This window comes from Eriocheir sinensis, chromosome 5 (assembly GCF_024679095.1).
Source record: "Eriocheir sinensis breed Jianghai 21 chromosome 5, ASM2467909v1, whole genome shotgun sequence".
In the NCBI taxonomy this organism is placed as follows: domain Eukaryota; kingdom Metazoa; phylum Arthropoda; class Malacostraca; order Decapoda; family Varunidae; genus Eriocheir; species Eriocheir sinensis.
The window spans coordinates 26744191-26767458 of record NC_066513.1 but is presented as its reverse complement, the minus strand read 5'-3'; the positions used below and the strand labels follow the sequence as shown (position 1 = coordinate 26767458).

Below are 23268 nucleotides of genomic sequence, written 5' to 3'. Positions count from 1 at the left end.
TTGACCATGGCGGGCACACACAAAAGAAGGGGCTTTTAATAATGCTACAGAGATACAAGTGCAAACAATGAAAATAGAGAAAAGCTGTCTACGAATCTAACAAAAATTCGGGAGTTAAAAGGAACGTATATTTAAGAACTCATGTTGGCATATGAAATTCTGCGCTGTCAGAATAAAAGTTTTCTTAAAAAGTTGAGTCCGTGTATCCCTGAATATGTAAAATTTCAGGGAATTGTACGAAAGTTGCTGAAATTCACCCTCTTTTTTTTACGAGCAAACGAATGAGCGCAGGTTTGCCAACTCTCATGGATATCCTCAAAACACAGAAATATAAAGGTTACTGACAATAATATAGAATGAAGTAGTAGTAAAGTAGTACAACAACTATTCTGAAACGACGATGAGGGAAATACAGATTAATTAAAGAGTAAATAAATCACACTTCTCGGAATATGCGCATGTAATGAAAGAAAGAAAGAGGGAGGTGAGAAACGTCTTGCCATGCGAAATTGGATCGGTGAAAATAATGATTAAGAGCAAACAAAAGGAGTTACCAGATAAAAAAAAAAAAGATTACAGAGAACGCCAAACACTGAAAAAAAAGAAGATAAATATAACTGCCAGTCTCCACACTTATTACCTTAGTGACCAATATTACAACAACAAAATAACTCGTAGTGTTTGGTTCCACGGGCGTGTCCTAAATTTGAAGGTGACGCGAACAAAATGATTTACTGGATAACTTTTGAAGGTTCAGCTGATAAATTGGGCGAGAGAGAGAGAGAGAGAGAGAGAGAGAGAGAGAGAGAGAGAGAGAGAGAGAGAGAGAGATATTAGGAGGGGAGAGAGAGGGAGGAAGGGTGTGACTGGAAGAAGAGGAAGGAAGGAAGGGAGAGAGAGGGAAGAGCGTAGAAGGGGAGAAGAACAAGGAAGGAATGAAGCAAGGGCATGAATAACTGATGGAAACAAAGGCCATAAACAATGATTATGAAAGTAAAACTGACAAAAGGAATTCCATAACATATCTTCCTAAACTACACAAAAGAGACATGATGAGAACGTCCCGAAGAGAAATGAGAAAATGTAAAAGAGATGTAAAAGAAAAAAAACGTAAATGTGGAAATATAAAAGAAGAATATAGAAGAAAAAGGAAGTCTTAAAACACGATAAAATTGTTCAGTCATAAAGAGAGACAAGCAGATGAAAGATAATGACCGTAAATTGCTGTGAATCGCATGAAACTAAAAATTATTCTGTTAATTAAATTTACAAACTTGTTTTTTTAAGGTATTGTCTTGGCTTTATGAATTATTGAAGCATGACGTGGCATAGCTATAGTCTTCTCTTTCATATAGCTAAGTATAGACAAACAAAACATGTACATAGACACCATTTAGCATTTAACAACATCATTATGGATCATTTAGAAGACCTTCGGCAGACCCTCCAAATATCACACACATACGTTCAATAATTCTTAGCAGGCATTTTTTTATTTTTTTGGTGTTTTTTTTTCCTTGAACTGCTTCCTTCTTACACCCCAAGCCCTGTCACCTTGCTCGCCGTCTTCCATCAGTAGCAGCGTTCATATATTCAGGAGCAAAGGGAGGTAAGAAATATACTCACATCTACATACAATAAAACCCTACGGTACTGCGTCAACGTTCATATATTCAGGAGCTAAGGGAGGTAAGAAATATACTTACATCTACATACAATAAAACCCTACGGTACTGCTTTTTACACAACCTACTCTGCCACCTCGCTCGTTGTCTTCCAGTAGTAACGTTCAATTATATATTCAGGAGCGAGGGAGGTAGCCAAGTAAGCGCGGGGGTCGCCAGTCACTCGCCGGCCCTCTCAACAGGCAGCTCCGTCCCTGCTGCCGCTGCGTGAGCCTCAGCCAGAGCAAGGAGCACCCACCCCTTGCACCCACCCATGACTCCAGACTCCGTGGCCGACTCAATCCCTACAGTGTTGTGACGTGCCCTTCGAGAGATGAGCGCCGCCAGGAGGTAAAACACACACACACACACAAATATAAAAAAAATCCTCCTTATCCATATATCCACGTATCCATAAACCTCTATATTTTTTAAAGTTTTGACTCAGCACATATCCTCAAACATTTCGGAGCTTTCACACCCACATTGGAAAAGGCTTTCGTAGAGGTTTTGTTAGTAGTATTTCTATCGGTAGTTTTCTGAGCCTAGTGATAGTTTGACAAGGCTTCTGCACCGTGAATATGAAAGCACTCATGAGAAGCCGCCTAATATCCTTTGTGACCTTAGAAAATATTTGTTATGAGAGTCGAAAGCCTCTGAAAATACGGACCTTTAGAGTACAATGTTTTCTGAAAGGCGTGTGGATTGCGAAGCTTTTTTTTTTATAACAAAGGAGACAGCTCAAAGGCACAAAAAAAGGAAACAATAATAAAAAAAAGCCCGCTACTCGCTGCTCCCAAAAAGAATCCAAAGAGGTGGCCGAAAGAAAGGTCAACTTCCCTCTAATCAAACTCAAGTTCACTGTCTCGTGTTACTGCCTCAGTTCACGTTGCAAAGTAGGTACATCTCATACAAACTTCATCCACAAATTCTGTCCACGCCAACCCAAAACACCAATCAGCATGCAAAACACCACTCACGCATTCCTTTTTATACGTGACACAACATACCTCTCAAAATGACTGCTTTTCGTCGTTTCAAGGTCCTGGTTTGCTTCTGTTACGTCTTACGCTACGTCAGTCACGGTGGATTCCCTTTTTGATGCATCGTATAGATTTGAGGTTGGTGGCCGAGTTAAGGAACAAGCAACGTAAAGGTCCTGTCTTCACAACATGGGGGTGGCCTGCAAGATTAGCGATAAAAAAAAAACATAAGAAATATAATTAGGGCGATTTTGGGAGACGTAACCTGCATAAACGGTGAAGAAATTAGTGTTTTAGAATAGAAGAGTAACCTTTTTTAAGACAAGCTTTTTTTTTTGTTGTTGTTGTAGTTGAGTGGAAAAAAACAATTAATTAAGATTAGCGATAAATAACATAAGAAATATAATCAGGGGGATTTTGGGAGAGGTAACCTGCATAAACGGTGAAGAAATTAGTGTTTTAGAATAGAAGAGTAACCTTTTTTAAGACAAGCTTTTTTGTTGTTGTTGTTGAAGTTGAGTGGAAAAAAACAATTAATTAAGATTAGCGATAAATAACATAAGAAATATAATTAGGACGATTTTGGGAGAGGTAACCTGCATAAACGGTGAAGAAATTAGTGTTTTAGAATAGAAGAGTAACCTTTTTTTAAGACAAGCTTTTTTTTTGGTTGTTGTTGAAGTAGAGTGGAAAAAAACAATTAATTAAGATTAGCGATAAATAACATAAGAAATATAATCAGGGCGGTTTGGGGAGAAGTATCCTGCATAAACGATGAAGAAATTAGTGTTTTAGAATAAGAGAACAACCTTTTTTTTAAGACACAAGCTTTTTTGTTGTTGAAGTACAGTGGAAAAAAACAAAACAACTAATCGAAGAAAATCAAGGCGTCTTAATTATTCTTAACGGTGATTAGAATAGGTTCAAATCGCGTTCATGTAGTACTTCCAGAATAAGAGCGTAACCTCTTCATATATAACCATTTTTATTCCCTACCATAATACATTTTTAGTTTCCTTGTGCTACCTACAGATGTGTTATAACAGTATAGTTGTACAATCACACTACGTATTGCCTGGGGTTTGGGATGGCAGGTTCCTCCCTTCTCCTTTGTTGTATACCTAAACAATAACTATCAATCAATCAATCTTTTTTTTTGTGTTCAGGTTGAGTGGAAAACTATATTTATTTTTATATTTTTCTTGTGTGTGTGTCTGTTCTGCTCCTCGCGCCCAACACAGCCAATACCTCAAGAGTGATCACAATACGCGCCTTGCAAAATTAAACTTCTCATGCATTTATAAATCGGGTACAATTAATCAATCTATCTCCCAGGTTTTGTTGCATTCGCATATAAGGAACAAACATCAAACGCCTCCACCTCAATATGTTTTCATGAACTTGTAAAAACGGCAAAACAAAGACGTGTCGGAATAAAAATACGTAAACCTGCACCCATTGATTTGTATGGGGGTAGAATTTTTTTTTATAGTAAGCGTCTTTGGTTGGTATTGTCAGATGCTCCCACCCCTCACACCAACTATTTCCAAAGGCCAAAAAGGAGGTTAATCGTGTTCTAATGAGTGTTCTTTTAGGTTCACGGTACAGAAGAAGGCTCAGACTACCACCAGGGTCATAAAAGTACCCCTGGAAGTGCCCTAAACTCCCACGAAAGACTAGTAAATTACGAGTTCTTGGGCGCAGAAATGTTTAAAAATATGGCCCTTTGTGTTGTATTTTGGATGTAAGAGTCAATCATTAACTAACTAACTAACTATCTTAATAACTCATTAACGAAAATCTAGTCCCGTATTACTAAACATATCGGGCTCCCATTATACCATTACTTCCCAATGCCACGGAGAAGATTAACCAGGTTTTCATGGTGGGTGATTTTCCCTTTCAAGACGCATAAGCCTTACAGAACTATCACTAGGATCACAAAACAGTCCATGAAAATCCCTGCAGCTTATAGGAGAGGCTTTTCAAATAGGCGAACTGAGGGGCCGAGACTGTTAAGAATACGACGTTGTTGAATTTGATGGGGTACTTGAAGACCTTACAAAAAGCTTTACAAAATTATCACTGGGATCACAAAACCGTCCATGAAAATCCCAGCAACTTATAGGAGAGGCTTTTCAAATAGGCGAACTGAGGGGCCGAGACTTTTAAGAATACGACGTTGTTGAATTTGATGGGGTACTTAAAATCAAAACTCCGGGTTATATATAGTCTTGAAAAAATAGCAGGGTTCTCAAGACTGTCCCATCCCATAAACGCCCAGTCCAGTAGTAGGCGTGGGATTGCCTTTGTAACGGCTCCCACTTATGATTTCTGATTGTTGACTGGGGTTGTTGATTGGCGTTGTTGTGTCTTTTAGTTTTGTTCAATGTTCTTGTTTCTTCTGTTCCATATACGTGAATGGTAAATGATATCTTGGGAGCATAAACCAGTCAGCGGGGAGGAATCACAACACAATGAAGTTATACATTTTTTTCACCACCAGCTTGATATATCACCTCTATACATATATCATAAGTACTGCCTGCGTGGGTGTTTGTGTGAGGCGGTGCAATGTATATCTGATGATGTTTTGTTGCTCACCCGAGACCTCGTTTCTCATTTATTTTGTTTGCTTACGTGCACGCGTCGACAAGCTAAATATTCCAAGGACATAATACAAGTCACCTGTTTTTTCACGCTTCAGCTGCTTATGGTGCTAACTTTCTCTGCTCGTGTGTATGTGCTAGAATCTCAATGTTTGCTTACTTCTCCTTTTTTTCTCTCTTTTTTGTCGTTATTTTGATGAAGAGCATTGGGAAATTCCTGGGACTGGCCGAGTTCAGAAGATTTATGAAGCCCCGACGTGTCTTGTTCAGCTCTCGCGGGTGTATTTGCTGTCATTATTGGTTTCCCGCGTCTATCAATTATACATATTGAATTTCTATACGCTGCCTTTCTTTTTCTATTTTTACTTATTCTCCTTTTTTTATTCTAAGCCTCACCGGTACAGCTTTCATCGACACCACCTAATAGTCGGACCCTTTTCACCTTTTCGTTTATATTTGGGTTCCTGTTTAGCTTTCTGTTCAATCTTTTCCTTCCTTTTATTCAGTTTTCCTCGCATGTCATTTCCTCTAGTTCGACTCCTTTCTCCTCTTCGTTTTCATTTAGGTTCCTATTTAGTTTCCTGTTCAGCCTTCTTTTGTCTCTTTATTCCGTCTTCTTCACAATGCTTTACTTGCAAAACCACATACCGCCTAACAAAATATATAGGTGTACAATGTTACCAATTAATCATCCGATATCATGAAAAACGCAGCAGCTTTCCATTAGTAATCAATAACTGTTCAGAGTCCACGCATTTTGACGTGAGGGGCTGCCGCAGCGCCACTCTTGAATGGTTCTGCTATACACATTAGCTGCTGCCTTGCGTTATGAGGTTGACACGTAACATTCCTAGCCTTTGTAGCATCGAGACCAAGGGTAAAAGAACAATCGGAGTAAAGTGGACCAAACATAGCAACAGGAGACTTATTAAGAATGGCAACCCACATATAGGGATAAAAATACAGTTCGGATTATTGATATATATAGATGTAAATGAGCGGCCTGCTGCTGGGTGGGTGAATATGCTCCGATTGCTCCTTTGCCCTTTGTCTCGATGCTACGAAGGCTAGGAATGTTTCGAGTCAATTAATCACGCAAGGCAGCAGCTATGGTAATGGCAGTTTATATAGGGATAGCAATATACTTCGGATAATTGATATAAATATAGACGTCAATGAGCTGCTAGTTGCTAGGAGGCTTACTATGCTTCGAGTGTCCCTTTACTCTTTGGGCCAGTCTCACAGTTCCCCATGATGGGTTAGTAAGCTCCCAAACCAATACCAGAGCCTTCGAAATTTCCTTGTATAGTGCCTGGTGTTTATATTTAAGTTCACACATTTGATGAAACTATACAGGAAAAGTCTTGTGTATTTAGTGTGGCATCGAAGACCTCACCATTTTGGATTGTATGGGATTCTATAGTTTGGTTCGGGCTGTTACGAAGACACTGTGTTGGACTGTGAAACCGGCTCAATGTCTCGATCCGAAATGGTAGTCGGTATTCTCAGGTGCTTCCGACTCCTACATCAACTATTTCCAAAGGCCGAAAAGGAGATTAACTGGGTTCTAATAAGTGTGTTTTTAGGTTCATGGCACAGAGGAAGGGTCAGACTACCACCGGGCCCACAAAAGTACACAAAAGTACCCAGAAATAATACGGAAGCAGAATATGGATGTGGATATGCTCGCAAACCCTCGTCACCTTTGCAGATGGGCGGGCAGCGTGGCGAGGGCGGTGGCGGTGGTGGGGGTGCTGTCCTGGCTGACGGAGGCGAGCAGAGGCAGTATTGTGCCTGAGGGTTACCAGCAGGACCTGAGACCCACGGCGCTGAGTAATTCTTTCCATTCTTCTTCTTCTTCTTCTTCTTCTTTTTACATGATAGGAGGCAGGTCATGGAGGCAAAAGAAGAGGAAACAATAAATGCCTGCCTATTATTTTTCAATTCCTCGTTTATATTTCGATTTTATGTTTATCAGTTTCGTCTTTAATCTTCTTTTTTCTCTTTATTCCAGTCTCCCTTTCTTTTTGTATCTCCTATAGACCGGTTCTTTTCACTTCTTCGTATTTATTTTGATTCCTCTTTTGTTTCCTGTTTAGTCTTCTTCTTCCTTTTACTCTTCACCTTTTCTCACTTGCTATTTCTCTTGTAATCAGATTCTTCTCACCTCGTCTTATATAACTGATTCTTATTTAGTTTACTGTTCAATCTTCTTTCTTCTTATTCAGCTTTTCTCTCTTGTTATTCCTCAAAAAGTGATTAAAAACATAAAAACTCTATATGCAAACTCAAGACTCCCTAAAATCCTTCTCGTCTCTCTCCTCCCTCAGCCAACGAAGCAGTCAAGATCGGGATCAGCATGAAGATCAACGGAATCTCTGAAGTCAACCTTGAACAAATGGCGAGTTTTAAGCCACGTTCACACCGTGCCGACTCTGGGCCACGGCAACCCAGCGACTCGGGGTATACGAGGTCTTGGGTGTGAAATGTTGATGTGAAAGGGTCGCACATAATTGGAAAGGGGTCTAGAAACGATCGCCGGATGCTGATTCTGTACAGTGTGAAAGGGGCCTAAAAGTCGCTGGCTCGTCGTGGCCCAGAGTCGGCATAGAGTGAACGGGGCTTATGACAACGAGGAACCAACACACACGAGCTGATAAACGCTACATAACCATCAAAACATACTATAATTGTCTTTAAAGATGAGGTAGGAGGAGATCATCAAGGGAGCTATGATATCTTCCTTTAGAATGATACTATGGCTTCCAAGTTTTCTTTAACCTCTGTTTGTGTTTATCTCATGCAGCACTTTCTGTTAATCTGCACTCTCCTTACGAACACGCTTAGGTTTATGTTGTCAGCTTGGGTCAGACTTAAGTGAACAGACTATAACACTGTCTTTTCTCCTCTCAATCGTTAGTCCATACTCTTCGAGGTTTACTTTCGTTTGGGGTGGAAGGACCAACGCATCAACTTTCCCCGTCAGCCTGTCAACGGGACTTCCAGCGGCACAACAAAAGATACTAAGGAGGAAAAACAATCCATGACCGTCTCCCCGGATCTCCTGAAGAAAGTTAGGCAATGTTTTACCTCTTGATTTCCTTATTTTTTTCGAGGCATCTGGACTTCGAATTATGTTACCTTAGTTTCCCTTTCTTCTTCTTTCTCCTCCTCTTCTTTGCTTTCCTTTCTCCATTGTTTTCCTTTTTTCGTTTCTTTCCTTTTTTTTTTGCATTTGACTCCTCTCCTCTGCTTTTCTCTTTCCTTGTTTTTCCATTAGTTATTTTCCTTCGTTTTTACTTTTCATTGTCGACTGCTTTCTGTGATGTAATAATAGTGTGTGGAGGGGGGGAGGGGTCTGTGTGTGTGTGTGTGTGTGTGTGTGTGTGTGTGTGTGTGTGTGTGTGTGTGTGTGTGTGTGTGTGTGTCATCCTCACCTGCATGTGTGATCTCAGGTGTGGGTTCCTGACGTGTTTATCCGCGGGACTCGCTCCATCGACACCTTCAGCCTCCTACAGAAGTTCCAAGGCGTCATTATCTCTTCCGACTTCACGATCTTCACCTCCCTCATGTGAGTCGCCCGTATTTCTCAGGCTCCGGTCCGGTCCTTTAAAAGTCGCCGCAGAAGAAAGAAAGAAAAAGTAAAGTAAATAAAAGCTTTGTGGTATTGGTGCAACTCGAGCAAGTCTAAGGTAAATGAAGATAATAGAAAAGATTAGTGTAAATAGTAGTACCGTTTTCATAGTCCACAAAAAAGTAAAAGAAAACCCATTTAGTCCATAAAAAATTTAGTCTTCAGAAATTTAAAAAGTTCCCGGCAGTTGATATAGACCCCTCCCCCCCCCACACCATGAATTAATAGACTGCTTACCTTTGAATTTTCATATTGCATCCCGCTGCTGGTGACTCCCTCGTCCTCCCGTGGTCCAGGATGCAGCTGAAGTTGGTGTGCAGCATGTCCTTCCAGATGTACCCGTTCGACGTGCAGCGCTGCACCATGTACGTCAAGAGCTGTGAGTAGACGCCTGAAGCTGTAGTAAAAAGAAAGGGAATTAAGGGGAAGCATAATATAGGAGCAGGAGGTGGAAGTATATTCTAAAGGTGTTTCAAAGACAACAGAATATCATGCAGACCTTTATAAAAAAAACATTCTAACTTCTTCCTTCTTTCCCCCGCCACACAGACACCTACACAGTCAACGAGCTCCGCCTGCACTGGATGCCGCCAGGACTCAGCACAGACGACGATTTGAAGCAGCAACTTGCAGGCTACGACTTCTCGGTGAAAGCTTTGAACGGGACCACGTGTCCCTGCCCCAAATGTGTTCCGAGTGGGTATATACGGATATGTGAATCCTCTTCCTTGCATCCCTTACCCTCCTCCCGTAAAAAGGTTTCAAGTGACCCCGATCGTTTGTAAAGCGGTCGAAGATGTAGGTAGGAACTATGCATAGAGATGATGGCCCCGAGCACCGTGTTCTTAGACTGTGGCCTCGTGTGTCCCTCAGACGTGTCACCTTGTCTTCGGGTCTACCTGGTACTTCGTCGCCACAGTTTCATCCACGTCTTGGGGTCCTACGTGCCGTCCGGTCTTTTCGTGCTGGTGGGATGGACCTCCTTCTTCTGGCCTGCTGAGGTGGTGCCAGGGCGAACTGTCTTGGTCATCACCTCGCTGCTCACCATCACCTCAATGTACACTGGAATCAGGTGAGTCAGTTTGGTTAGGTTAGGGACATGTATGGCATTGTGGAAGGCTTGGTATTGGATCAGGCATTGTACTAGGTCTGTATTGGGCATCTTTTATTCATTCAAGAGGAGCCTCCGAAGTAAGGCCTCATCTATCTATCAGTTGACGTAACCCAATCAGGTCCTCCCTTCTCCCGCAGGCAAACGAGCCCCACCACGAGCTATGTGAAGGCCATCGACGTCTGGATGTTGATGTGCATTCTCCTGACAACCTTGCCGCTGCTGCAGTACGCCCTCATCCTCTCGTGAGTGGTCATATTTCTTCCTTACTCCCCTTTATATACCTCTTTCAGCCCTTCGTTCGTGTACCGCTCCCTTACTCTCCTATTTCTGTCTAGTCCGTCGTGCCTGTAGTCCTTCCTTTCTAGTCTACTCTTTTCTAGCCTTCTATCTATCTTCTATGTATCTTCTATCTACTCTTTTTATCGCCTTCTTTTACTTAGTCCTTTGTTCATGTTGTCCTTCCTTCCTCGTCCCCTTCGTTCCTGCACAGCGCTATTCTCTAGATTTTCTTTGCTTAGTTCTTTTTTTTTATATACCACCACAGGTTATTCTTCTCTCTCCGTTCATTCATCATCTTGTGCCGTAATTTCTAAGTGTCTAGTTTCTTCCAATTTGTCTCGTCTCTTACTGCTTTCCAATCTATTCCTTTACCTCTTCCTAACGTGCCTCATTTCTATTTGTCCATCCCGATCTTCTTTAACTCTTTAACTTCTAACTTCTACCTCTGTAAAGCGAATCTGAATACGCCGTAGCGAGTGACACGTATACGACGCAAGTTTCTTCCCTACAGGTGGAGGAAGAAAATGAACGAAGTCAACGTAATAACACCCAAGAAACCTAGCGTGACTCCAGTGGTGTCTGCGGTAAGTTGCCTTTTAAGACCATCGGGTAGGTGAATGCTGATTATTAGTTATTTCTCCCAATGTTGTTATTCTTGTTATCCCAGTCAGTCATTGCTATCACCGCTCAGTTTTTCATCATAAGCATTGGTGTCGTTTCCAGCGTCATTTTATGCCTCCAAAACTAGTCTTCTAAACTCAATGCTCTCCCACTGTATGCCTCCCAGACTGGTCATCTAAACTCAGTCCTCCCCAACACCGTCATTTCATGCCTCCAGAACTGTTAAACTTGATCCTCCCCAGCATTGTCATTTTATGCCTCCCAGACTGTTCATCTAAACTCTGTCGATCCTCCCCAACAGAAATCCAATCCAATGGACTTCGCCTCCGTGTCAGTCTATGAGGTTCGCAAGAGAAGGGCCGAGCTGGTGGGCCGCGTGGGTCTTCCTGTGTGTTTCCTGCTGTTCAATCTCGCCTACTGGCCCACCTTCCTCATCCCGAGCCTGCAGGAGTCCTTTGATTAGAGGAGAAGGCCGCCAAGTATATATTTATGCAGTGTTCGGCGCACCACAAAAATGATATTCTGTGTTGGTGAATGGTGTGTCAAATGTATTTTTTGAGACGTATATGCAAATATACCGAATATTTTACTGTTATTTATTTATTAATCTATCTATGTTTTATTTATATCGTCAACTTGTACAGTGATGAATGAGGCAGTGTTTCCTGTAAAATTTGCCTCAAAAGATATATATCTTGTATAATAAATTAAAATATTATATATAATTAGTTTTTCGTTACTACATTTTGAACATTTCGTCCACTTTTTTTTTTAGTAAATCCATCACATTTCTGTCATCAGTTTGTGCACTGAATGACGCGTTTTGACTAGTGACAGGTGAGGTGAACCAGTTTTGCAAGAGTCTTTTGCATTATAATAAACGGAGATTATAGAAGTGCCTATACTACTTTCCTGTACATGCTAATAATAAACATATTTTCTTACGGAGTTTGGTTTTGTTGCGTCCTCGAGGGTGTAAGATTGTTCCGTGGGTGACTGCACACGTGACGCACACACGTGGAAAGGTTAATTGTTTCATTGCTCGGTCGTAGTATTTCCGTGTGTGAATATGGATTGTTTTCTCTGTGGTTGATGGCGCGCCAAGGCAATTAGGTTCAGTTTATCAACCTCGGCTATTGGTAACGATGCATTCACAAATCTGTTGTTTAAAAACCTTATCTTTTTTACACTTTTGGTGGCACTATCGGCTTCTTAGGATTTACTATGACAGTTGTATCTTAACGTGCTCCATTCCCTACTCTGGTTACGCCTCTGACTAAATGAATATACCACTCGATCCGCTGACACTTCACACCATATCCAGAGTTCCTATTCATGACTTTTACATACAGGCCGTGATAACGAAGCGTCCCAATCAACCTTTGTGGAGGCAATCACCGAGATATTAAAAATTGACACTGGAATATAGACTGCCAGGGAGATGGGGAACACAACACAACGCAAGGCAACTACCAATCAAAATCAAACCTTGCCATTTTGAAGTGAAGGTGACCCGTCATGTCCAGCCCTCCTGCAGGTGTCTAGTCTGTCAGAGTAGCAAGGACGAGTGACAAGGAAGGACGCAATGGACGCCCCTCTGGTTTACGAATACTGGAAGCAGCCCCAAAACGCCTCTCACTGCCTCCGAGTTGCCGTCAATGATGTCAGTCAGTTGGGACGTTACTGAGGGTCAAAACGGCCTCGGAACATGAACTGTGCCGTGAAGGAGTTTATTCGCCTCGGCATTCCATTGTTTCCACAGACCCACCGCTCTCGTAGTGACAGTGACAACGATAGGGAGCACAGATTTATGTTCCGAAGATGGTGGCCTCAGTTTGTCTAATTAATGAATAGTGGCGTCAGTAAACTAGGTGGGGGTGAGGTCTGTGAAGTCGTTGGTTTTAGATGAACGGAACGAGCGCCGACCCAGTTTTTGCATAATGTGGAATCTTCCTTTGCTGTTTTCGTTTTCTTGTGTGTTTAACTTGAAGATCTAAATGTTCGCATGGTTTTAAAATTTATAGAGCCGTGAAAGTAATGTAGATAAGAGTATATTGTTTGAGGTTTCGCCGCAGCTTCCGGGGATGGCTACACTGCTGAGGCGTCCGGACGGTCTGCGAGCGGTGGGGCCGATGGTGTCCCTGGTGCAGCTGATCGCCTCCTCCCTCAACACCTGGTGGGCTTTCGTGTCACGCTGCTGTGTTTCAGGTGGCCCTCGCTGATGCATGGGCCTGATCTTTATTCCAAGTCACTTTTTATTAACCTTGCATTTAATAACCCAAATCTAAAGTTGAGAAAAACCTTATCAGTCTAGTTTTTTTTCTATATAAAGTCATACGTTACCCAGATTTTCTCTCCCTGAATATTTCTCCCGATGTTTCTTCATACTCCAGCCATATGTTGATCCTTCTTACTCTACTTAGCTTGCAATTCCTCACTAAACCCATATTATTGTTTCATTACTCGTCATATCGTCCACTTCAGTCACGTTGTTCCGTTGTTCTCATTTCCCTCGTGGTGTTCCCTCCCATGACCACCACTATCACATCTTCCAGCTTGGTGTTCCTGGTGCCTGAGGATCGTCTCTTCGGGGCTCAGTTTCCGAACGGCACCTGGAATGGCATCATGGGCCTGCTGGAGCGCCAGGTAAGACACCAAAGAAACATGTGAACAAAAAGTCAATACAGAGTCCTTTTTAGACCCGCCCCACCCGCTCTACATCATTCCCTTTTCAAAACCTCTTAGGGGCCTGACTGCACTTCCTGATTCACGCATCCAATTTTCATCTCTCCCACCACGCACCATTCGTAAATTGCCCAGCAGATATACACAGGCCTTGTCCACTCCTGTATGGAACTTGTGTGAGGGACTAACAACGAGGCTACTGCTTGCTTTTCTTGTAGGAGGCGAACATGACAGGTTTAGCCCTCACCATGGGTCCGGGCCGCGAGCAGGTGGTGGTAATAGGGGAGTGGCTGTATCAGGACTTCCGCTCCCTCACCTACAAGTATCCCGTCCCCGAGGCAGATATCGCGGGTTTCGTCAAGCCATTCACAATGCAGGTAAAGTGAGGACTGCATGGCGGGGAAATGCGACTGGGAGCAGCTATGAATATATCCACCCCAATACACTCCACGGCATACTACATACATACACACAAGATCTACGCCACATGAGGAGTGAAAGATTCCATGCGTCGGTGTACTTCAAAGAGACTTCCCTTGCCTACAGGTGTGGGGAGTGTTCCTGGTGACGCTGCTGGCGGTGTGGCTGAGCCTGCTGGCCTCCCAAACCCTCCAGACCAACGACGGAGGCCGGACGTAAGTAAAGAATTCGACAGTAAATCAACAAGCGATGATATGCTACAGAAGAGGAAGTTTGTTGCCTGTTCCTCCGCAGTGTATAGACTACATATAAAAAAGAAACATGAATCCTTATCTGTGAGGAACTGAACTGATTACGTCTATATTTTTTTGTGTGAAATAGCAAACTCATGTCAAGTCCACTATCTTGATATCTCATTGATAAAGCAAGACGAAAGTTGTTAGCCCCTGAACACTGATAACGGGGTCCTCTCCCCCCTGTAGCGGTGAGGGGTCACGCGCCCAAATCGTCGACACCAACCTCTGGAACTCCTTTCTGTGGGCTTACGGTCACCCCCTGGCACAACGTGAGTTATTGCCTGGTGGTATATCTCACGAGGAATGAAAGAGCACCTCTGGATTGAGTAATAGACCCAAGTTTCACCATTACTAACAACACGGTTATGCTGATTTTAAGGACGTAAAGTGTCTCGATAGCTATCACAATAAGGCGTATAATTTCGTTAACAAATATTGATGATTTTTGAGTTATCATGCTCTGGTCGGGGCCATTCATGTCACACTTTTTCTTGGAGCATTTTTTGGAGCCCCGACCCTACCTTTATATATATATATATATATATATATATATATATATATATATATATATATATATATATATATATATATATATATATATATATATATAGCGTCGTGCTGCGCCATGGGCTTTTGATTCATGGACCCTCGAGCTGAGTGACCGTGTTTCGCCTCTCGTTGCAGCCTCAGCTTGGTGGCCGCGAGGGGGCGTGCGTCTGCTGGCTGGCGTTTGGCTGCTGCTGACGCTTGTCCTCAGCACCATATACCGCTCCAATCTGAAGGCGATGCTCATCCTGCCTCACCTTCCCCTGCCCTTCGACACCATGGAGGAGCTGATTGCTTCGGGCATTCCCTGCTTCGTCGTGCCCGACACTGTGCTTCACGGGAACATCATGGTAATATCCTAGTAAACCTTCATGGAGTATGTGAATGTTCTTACGTGTCTGCATGTTCCAGTAGTGCGAGTGTGTGGTTCGAGCTTAAGTAAATGTGTTTTATCTGAATTCAGTTAAGTAACGCAGTCACGTTCTTGATTTCTAGTGTGCATTTCTCACTAAATATAGAGGGCTGATCCCAAGAGCCAGTACGGCCGCCTGCGACGCAATCTGGTAGTGCATCTCGACGTCGCTAAAGCCACCCGTGACAACATGCAGGGGAAGCACGCTTCCCTCGCCTCCCACAACTCCATCTTGACCATCATACATAACATTTTCAAAAAAGTGAGCACTAATTACGTCTATCCAGTCTTCTGATGTTTATAGCCTGCTATAGCAAAGCATTCCACTAAATAGTTCCGGAGGAGAAGGCAGTGATGGTTGGGTGCACTGTGATCCAGGGTCAGGATGAACTTTTCGAGGGAGCAGTTGTTTGAGCTTCTTGTGCTGTACTGTTGGTAGGCAGCTCTGCTCCAAGTGAATCCCATTGCTGTAGGGTTAGAAAAGGGAGCAGTCTGTAACGGAGGAGGAAACTAGATGTATAGGGTACAGTCTGCCTATTACAAGTAAATGATAAAGAGCAGTCAGGCTAAGGTTATTGCTCCTCCCGAGGGGATGTCCCAGCAGAAAGCCTTTCCACATGTTCCGTTGGTAGTGGTCTGTTCTCTTCCAGACGTCTTCCTGCCCCATATACATAGCTACGGAGAGTTTAGAAAAGGATTGGAAGTTTTTTCTTTATCCCAAGACCTCCAAGCTGAGGGAGAAAGTGGATGTAATGTGAGTTGACCACCATTTAATTGTTTTCTTCTGCTAACTTATTCAACTGAGCCGAACATGATTTTCACGTATCTTTTCACTTTTTTTTGACGCTTGTACACCAGCAAAGTACACTTCACTTTTCCATTCGTAGCATCAGGCGCCTGAAGGAGTCCGGGATCCTGGATAAGCTGTTTGAAGAACAATATAAATACGCCCTTCACTGCCTGAAAAAACGCAGCAAGGGCGTTACGAACCAGACGCGAGCCCTCGAGTTTGTCGACTTCTACGGTGTTCTTTCAATGTACTGTGGTGGTGAGTCCTGGAATCCTTTTTTTTTTTTTTTTTTTTTTTTTTTTTAGGTATCTGTCAATGCAGTGTGTTGTGCAAGGTAAGTGTTTTTGGGAAGAGGTCGTAGACTGAGATGAGGACCGAGGCCACGCACAGCTTAGCGTGCCCCTAACTTTAATCTTTTCCCACCTCAGGAATAATCCTGGCGAGCGTCACGCTGCTGCTGGAACTCCTGCTGCGGGGCGCCGCGTCACCTGTCCCCTGCAGCAGCACACCCCGCTGACGCCCACCCTCCCCACGCGAGGGACAGTTTACCTGGCGAGGGTTTACCTTTGAGTTACTGAACCGATTCATCGCCACATGAGAGACACTGACGGAAACCTAACCTACGATAGTTACTTAATCGAAACACTGAGTGTAATGCAAAGTACCACACTCGCATAGAGTATAAGAGGAATAAAAGTACGAAGAGACTTGCGGGAGTTTCCCTCCATAGTGTTTGTCTGTAACCCTTATTGTTTGGAGCTGTTCTTCATCAAAGAGTCAGCTGACATCACAAACACACACACAGAAAAGAAGACATAAAAGACTCAAGAACCAAGTGCTGTAACCTATAAACTTTCAAGATCCTACTGAAGTGAATAACTGCACCAACATGAACTCTTATTTTGTAGTGGGTACTTAATAACGACCTCATCCACGCCACCAGCAGTTCTCGAAAAATTAGCCGAGTAGCCCCATGAAAGTACAGCATCCAGGGAAAAAAATAGCCGAGTAGCCCCATCCAGGGAAAAATATTAGCCGAGTAACCCCATATCCGGAGAAAAAATAGCCGAGTAGCCCCATCCAGGGAAAAAATAGCCGAGTAGCCCCATCCAGGGAAAAAATAGCCGAGTAGCCCCATCCAGGGAAAAATAGCCCCATCCAGGTAAAAATAGCCGAGTAGCCCCATCCAGGGAAAAAATAGCCGAGTAGCCCCATCCAGGGAAAAATAGCCGAGTAGCCCCATCCAGGGAAAAATAGCCGAGTAGCCCCATCCAGGGAAAAATAGCCGAGTAGCCCCATCCAGGGAAAAAATAGCCGAGTAGCCCCATCCAGGGAAAAATAGCCGAGTAGCCCCATCCAGGGAAAAAATAGCCGAGTAGCCCCATCCAGGGAAAAAATAGCCGAGTAGCCCCATCCAGGGAAAAAATAGCCGAGTAGCCCCATCCAGGGAAAAATAGCCGAGTAGCCCCATCCAGGGAAAAAATTAGCCGAGTAACCCCATGAAGGTAGTTATAGGCCTACATCCGGGGACTCTATCGTATGAGGGAGCACACTTCCTGTATAGCTTGCGTCCCCATTGGCCCTTTGTTAACCGATCGCTGGCTCAAGATAATATATTCAAAGTTCCACGTGCCATCTTGCGGCTTCTAAAATTTCCTTCCATCCTTTTTTTGTAGATATTCGTATTTCCGAGCAAACGAGGGGTCAAGCAATGTACGGTAATATATACTTGCTCCATATTATTTGAAGTAATTGTGTTTTGGATGTTTCTGAGAGAATTGTTATTCCAAAATACGACCGTCAAATCCTCTTCACTAATGTTAATGCTTCACTCCTTCTATTCGTGTGAACTATATCAGTAGTTTTAGAGGAGATAAAAGGTGGTAAAATATGGTAAAGGTACGGTTTGGGTTGACGGCTGTGTAAATTGAGTGATAAATCATAAAGTTATAGTAGTTTTAGGGTAGATATAAAGCAGTAGTGACGAAAGTTAATAGAGAAAGAAATAGACAGGTAAACAAATAGACATATCAACAAATAAGTTTTATATAATTCGTGTAGTTGGTAATAGTGCAGGTGCGGGTACGATAGTAGTCACAAACCGATAAGTACAACATCCTGAGTACAAAAATCCGTTATCTAGAGGCCATTATCCGGGGAAATAGATTCATTCAACAAACTAAATTTAATTATAACGCTTTAGCTTTTAAAAGTCAGCCTAAACTCTTTATTTGGCACATTTTTGTAAGGTAAACACTATGCGGGTACGACAGTAGTCACAAACCGATGAAGCCATTATCCGTAAAAATACACTCATCCAACAAACTAAGATTAACTATAACGCTTTAGCTTTTAAAAATCAGCCTAAACTCTTTATTTAGCACATTTTTGTAGGGTAAACTAACAATAAACTCTCAATCACTCAACAGCCTGAGTACAAAAATCCGTTATCTAGAGGCCATTATCCGGGGAAATACACTCATTTAACAAACTAAATTTAACTACAACGCTTTAGCCTTTAAAAATCAGCCTAAACTCTTTATATAACACATTTTTGTAAGGTAAACACGATTTGAAGTTGGCGGGCAAGTTTGTGTACTGTGAGGTGCTGCCGCCACGGGGACGCCAAGCCGCTAAGCACACCACCATAATTCCCTTACCGAGCGCCTACACCTCGTCTTACCACCGTCTAAAAAAACAGGGAATATCCACGGTTAAATTAACACTGTGCCCTGGCCGCGTGCACCCCCGGGAGTGGCTGTGGAGGCGTGAATTAGGGGGTCGGTCACCTTAGTTCAAACATGGCGGACACCTACAAACTCGGGGACCTCGTCTGGTAAGTGTCCCGGCCTCCCCGCGGCCCTGTCAAGCCTTAGCAGTGGACGGCACCGGTGTGGATTTAATGACCATGAACTCTAATCCTCTTCCTTCCTTTCCGCAGGGCCAAGATGAAGGGGTTCTCGCCATGGCCCGGCAAGGTGAGAGCCACTCCAGGGTCAGCCCCAAGCCAGCCCCAAGTCAGGCCGGCGCCGCTGCCCCTGCCGCCCCTGGGTCCTGCCGTGCACCCTGGGGGACTTGTGGGGGTCAGGGGGCTAGTGTGAGAGGGGGTGGGTTTTGGGGTCAGGGGACAGGTTGTGGGGTCAAGGGACAGGTTGAGGGGGGCTTGGTTTTTGGGTCAGAGGACATGAGGGGGCTTGGTTGTGGAAGCTGTGGGACAGGTTGAGGGGAGCTTGGTTGTGGGGTCAGGGGGACAGGTTGAGGGGGGCTGGGTCATGGGTTGTGAGGTCAAGGGGACAGGCTGTGGGGTCAGGAGACAGGTTGAGTGGGGCTTGGTTGTCAGGTCAGGGGGACAGGTTGAGGGGGGCTTGGTTGTGGGGTCAGGGGGCTAGTCTGAGAGGGGGTGGGTTGTGGGGTCACGGGGACAGGTTGAGGGGGGCTGGGTTGTCTGAGCCTGTCATACTTGCTCACTCGATGGGCCTTGTGGGGTTCAGGGGGCTTAGCTGAGGGGGGCTGGGTGGTGGGGTCAGAGGTACAGGTTGAGGGGGGCTGGGTCATGAGGTCAGGGGGCTGGATTCTCTGAGCCGGCCATAATTGCTTATGGAATGTTTTTTGTCCCTGACTGCAATACAGTAACGAGTGACTTATGGAAAGTAGAAGGGGGGGGTTGAGGGGGGTGTTAAGTAGGTGAAGTTAGGTTTACCTACCTGGTTGGCCCATCCGTTCTCTATTGCACGATAAGGAAATAGAGTAGAAGTTGGATGTGCAAGTTAGGTTAGGTTAGTTTAAATTTACTCGGCATGCAGTGTTGGCTAGCGGAAATGTGCAGCGTAGGACAGGACGGTGGGGTGGGGGTGAGCCAACTACACTGGCTGGTGATAATGGGTGGGAGTGGGGCGATGGCGGGTGCACATCAAGCAGGTTTTATTTTCCGGAAATCACTAAACATCCATAATAAATAGCATCATATTTTGCCCAGAAGTAAACAGGCAGTGTGAAAATTTGTAGGCTAACCTTTCTTCAACAATCCCCGTCCACTACTGTGCCCCAGTCTAATATCCCACTGCTTTAGGTCCATCTGGCCTGGGATAGAGTTTTAACTTGCCCAGTTGAGGTGTGTGTAGCCCCACTATTGAGCCTTGGCAGTTTCCTCACTGTTCAATTGTCCTGACCATAAAACTGAATGTTATCATAAGGCTCAGTCTGACTTGTAATTTAATATTTGATCAATATTATTAGGAGAACTGAGCATTTTCCCTTACCTAGTTACTACATACTTGTGGATCGTGTTAGTATTTAATCAGTGGACGAAAAAAAGTGCTATGGACTCTCCCAGCAATGAATATTTACATGGGAAGCTACCTAAATGCTTTCATGAGTCATAAGAGAGGAAATATATCTGTTGTTTCTTGGTTGCAACTCTGTACTTTTATATGCTGTAATGAGAGTAGTGTCAGACATAAGCAGTTTCCAGTGATCTTGCACAGCATAATTTTCAGGCATGCATTAGGAGGGTTGTACATTAGTTTTGCCAATGTGGTATTGCATGAACCATATTGACGGACATTTTGCTGGTGATGCTAAGAAGTATTTATTTTTCCAGGTCATTTCTGCAAAGGACAATGTCAAAAAGCCCAGCAAGAAGCACTGCCATTTCATCTACTTCTTTGGCAGTGAAAATTAGTAAGTGAATGTAGTTTCATAAGCATAGTTGGTAAATTATGTATATATCGGAGTGGACCAGCCTGTTTTCCTCTTTTCTTTTCAATATTAATATTTTTTAGGATGTATGTATAACTTGATCTATACCTACCTTTGTAATAACTCTCAGATCCTTTGATATGTGGTAAAATTTCCTTCTTTTTCTCTTCTTTCTTTTATTTAAATATAGTTGGTAAATTATGCTAGGAATGGGGGCAGCCTTTTTTCCTCAAACTCTTCAATATTAATCTTGTTCTTAGGATGTATACATAACTTGATCTTTACTTGCCTTTGTGATAACTCTCATCTCCTTTGATATGTTGTATAACTTCCTTCTTCTTTGTCTCCAGTGCATGGATTGAGTCTGCCAACATGAAACCATACTTCCAGTACAAAGCTCGTCTCATGAATGCCAACAAAACATCAACGTTCAAAGAAGCTGTCGAATGTATTGAAAAATACATAGGAGAAAATAACATTGAGGTGAGTGATGTGAAGTTCGAGTGGTGTGTGACAAGAATTCATGAGGAAGGTTTAAGAATATGCACAGGTCAGGAAACAGGCAGGTAGTTGTGCAAACCTGAATGTGAGTCCTTTCTATCTCAAGTGATGGCACTTGGCTGCTAACTGATCATGAGGCAACAATAACAGAAGGGGTAGGTGTGGCAATATGTAGCAGTGTATATCTGTGATTTAACTTTACATGGGGTAAGTAAATATTCTAGGGTTATGTGGCCTGCCATGTGGAAAGCCCCTAAAAGTCCACTCTCCTAGGTAGGTGCCTCTTTAGATGGTCCCGGGTTCAGTCCCTCGTTAGATCAATTTCCTGTGTGTTTTGTGACAAGCAGATGTCATGTGGATGATAGGAAAGTGGTGTTCAGTAGTAAGGTGGTCAGTAGTTGTCAATAGTGAGGAATAATGTCTTCTCTTGTATTCAACAGGTCCCTGAGGTGAAGGAGGAGAACAGTGATGCAAACCACACAGAAAAAAGTGAAACGCCTTCCGCCAAAAAAAAGATAAAGGTAAGTTATTTATGATGGAACAGTTCTCTCTATCTATATATATATTCTAACATCTTTATTTACAGTTCATCAGTGTCTTGCCTCATGAGGGGATGCTACAGAGGAGTGTAGATGAATTTTCCAGGGTCTATAAGAGGTCTATTAAGGGAGGAGACTATTGATTTCACAAAGCCATACAGAGTTAGGTCAGAGAGGATGGCACTGTAAGATCTAGTTGAGAAAGAGAGGATGGAGGAAGTTATTGAGTTTGAGTACACCAGGTCTTTGCTAGCATGAGGTAGAGGTAATGGAGAGGGCAGTGAAGGGCAAACAAGTTATAGGTTCATTGGACAGAATTATGAAGTGAAATGTGAGTAGTGGGGTAAAGGGTATAAGAACTAGCATTATCCTTCTAACTGTCATGCATTAGAGACATGGATTTGGAATGTACCCAGCAGTCACGAACATATGCTGTCAAAATGAGCTGTATGTGCATGTGGCATGTCAGGATGGGATGTAGAAAGTAATGAATGTATATGAGGGTTTTGGTGTGGGTGTGGTGCTATGCTTTCCCCACACCTGTTTTCACTCTTATCTTTTTTCAACTCAACTTATTTTACATCATACTTTCACTAAATTGTTTACCTTAGTGATAGTAAAGAGCCACGGAGCCTCTAACTACTCATAAGGGTGCCTCTTCTCTGTGCATCTCTCTCAAAGTTGTCAAATCTGTTTTTAAAAGTGTTGACGCAAGGGTTGTGGACGACACTTGCAGGCAGTTTGCCGTATTCCACTTGTTTATTACCCTTGCGTTGAAGAAATTTCCTTTCTCCCCACTTCTCTTTTTCAACCAAGCTTATTCACTGTGACTTCCTTCGTAGGGCACACCCAAAAGGAGGCCCAACAGTGACGCGAGCAGTGGCGGCAGCAGTACCAAGCGCATCAAAATAGACCCGATGAGGCACAAGGATCCACTGCTGGACTCGTCGCCTTCAAGTCACAATGCCAAGGCCAGGGTATCAGCTCTCCTCAACAGACCAGTCCACATTGAAAGACCAGTGAGTGAGGATGTCTTTTTTTTCTCCCTCTAGCTTCAAAGAACTAAAGAATATAACTAAAATTGCACTAAGAATAAGAACATAATATTTGTAGTGTATTTAAGCTAATTGCAGACAATGTGGTGGATGTTGGAATGAAAACTTTTCCCTCCATTTCAATTTTTTTTGTCATCAGCAGCCATGTCAAATGGAGGGCCCCATTGCCTACCATACTGCTATCATACATTTTGCATTAATTTTTTATACTGGGTGAGTGAGTGTTGTTTTGACAGGAATGCTGGAACAGGGTACAGTACCATTTTTTGCCTTCAGCTCAAAACAAAAAATTCTGCTATTTCCCCCAAGACCCAATCACATCCCTGAGAATATCACATAACAGTCTTTTCACTCTGCTTATCTTTGCTTTTGCTTTTATCATAGGATACTTTTTCCCAGGACCCAATCATATCCCTGAGAGT

General features: G+C 43.2%; 3 protein-coding genes across 6 annotated transcripts in view; all 3 read left to right on the top strand.

Annotated features, from left to right (window-relative positions):
* Nucleotides 1-1740: 1740 nt before the first annotated feature.
* On the top strand, nucleotides 1741-11831 carry LOC126982653 (glycine receptor subunit alpha-2-like). Its single transcript, XM_050834905.1, has 10 exons — nucleotides 1741-2015; nucleotides 6968-7089; nucleotides 7587-8329; nucleotides 8712-8827; nucleotides 9187-9269; nucleotides 9440-9586; nucleotides 9764-9962; nucleotides 10142-10246; nucleotides 10795-10867; nucleotides 11206-11831. Exons 3-10 carry the CDS (start codon nucleotides 8300-8302, stop codon nucleotides 11365-11367), a joined length of 915 nt encoding a protein of 304 aa, XP_050690862.1. The 5' UTR covers nucleotides 1741-2015; nucleotides 6968-7089; nucleotides 7587-8299; the 3' UTR covers nucleotides 11368-11831.
* Nucleotides 11832-12875: 1044 nt separating this feature from the next.
* LOC126982646 (glutamate receptor ionotropic, kainate glr-3-like) lies at nucleotides 12876-16760 on the top strand. Of its 4 annotated transcripts, XM_050834858.1 has the most exons (10): nucleotides 12921-13080; nucleotides 13460-13550; nucleotides 13808-13966; nucleotides 14136-14224; nucleotides 14492-14574; nucleotides 14990-15201; nucleotides 15370-15525; nucleotides 15914-16017; nucleotides 16151-16311; nucleotides 16482-16760. In XM_050834858.1, exons 1-10 carry the CDS (start codon nucleotides 12989-12991, stop codon nucleotides 16568-16570), a joined length of 1236 nt encoding a protein of 411 aa, XP_050690815.1. In that variant the 5' UTR covers nucleotides 12921-12988; the 3' UTR covers nucleotides 16571-16760. The 4 variants fall into 4 exon arrangements, with proteins under 4 accessions (XP_050690846.1, XP_050690835.1, XP_050690824.1 ...); XM_050834867.1 differs by lacking the exon at nucleotides 15370-15525 and having other exon boundaries at nucleotides 12913-13080; XM_050834878.1 differs by lacking the exons at nucleotides 15914-16017; nucleotides 16151-16311 and having other exon boundaries at nucleotides 12911-13080; nucleotides 16482-16567.
* A 1874-nt stretch (nucleotides 16761-18634) lies between these two features.
* LOC126985884 (cytokine-like nuclear factor N-PAC) overlaps nucleotides 18635-23268 on the top strand; it is a 22994-nt gene continuing 18360 nt past the window's right edge. Inside the window, exons 1-6 of the mRNA XM_050841397.1 lie at nucleotides 18635-18889; nucleotides 18995-19031; nucleotides 20654-20733; nucleotides 21102-21234; nucleotides 21693-21773; nucleotides 22634-22810. Of these exons, the coding sequence (XP_050697354.1) occupies nucleotides 18855-18889; nucleotides 18995-19031; nucleotides 20654-20733; nucleotides 21102-21234; nucleotides 21693-21773; nucleotides 22634-22810 (543 nt within the window). The 5' untranslated portion in view covers nucleotides 18635-18854. The remainder of the gene's footprint in view (nucleotides 18890-18994; nucleotides 19032-20653; nucleotides 20734-21101; nucleotides 21235-21692; nucleotides 21774-22633; nucleotides 22811-23268) is intronic.

What these genes read in the sequence shown, in the direction of transcription:
- LOC126982646 (XM_050834858.1), top strand. Translation starts at nt 12,989, where the DNA reads ATGGCTACACTGCTGAGGCGTCCGGACGGTCTGCGAGCGGTGGGGCCG. An exon ending in TCAAGCCATTCACAATGCAG is followed by an intron (nt 13,967 to 14,135) that starts GTAAAGTGAGGA and finishes CCTTGCCTACAG; the next exon opens with GTGTGGGGAGTGTTCCTGGT. An exon ending in AGGGAGAAAGTGGATGTAAT is followed by an intron (nt 16,018 to 16,150) that starts GTGAGTTGACCA and finishes TTCCATTCGTAG; the next exon opens with CATCAGGCGCCTGAAGGAGT.
- LOC126982653 (XM_050834905.1), top strand. Translation starts at nt 8,300, where the DNA reads ATGACCGTCTCCCCGGATCTCCTGAAGAAA. An exon ending in TCAATGTACACTGGAATCAG is followed by an intron (nt 9,963 to 10,141) that starts GTGAGTCAGTTT and finishes CTTCTCCCGCAG; the next exon opens with GCAAACGAGCCCCACCACGA. An exon ending in CAGTACGCCCTCATCCTCTC is followed by an intron (nt 10,247 to 10,794) that starts GTGAGTGGTCAT and finishes TCTTCCCTACAG; the next exon opens with GTGGAGGAAGAAAATGAACG.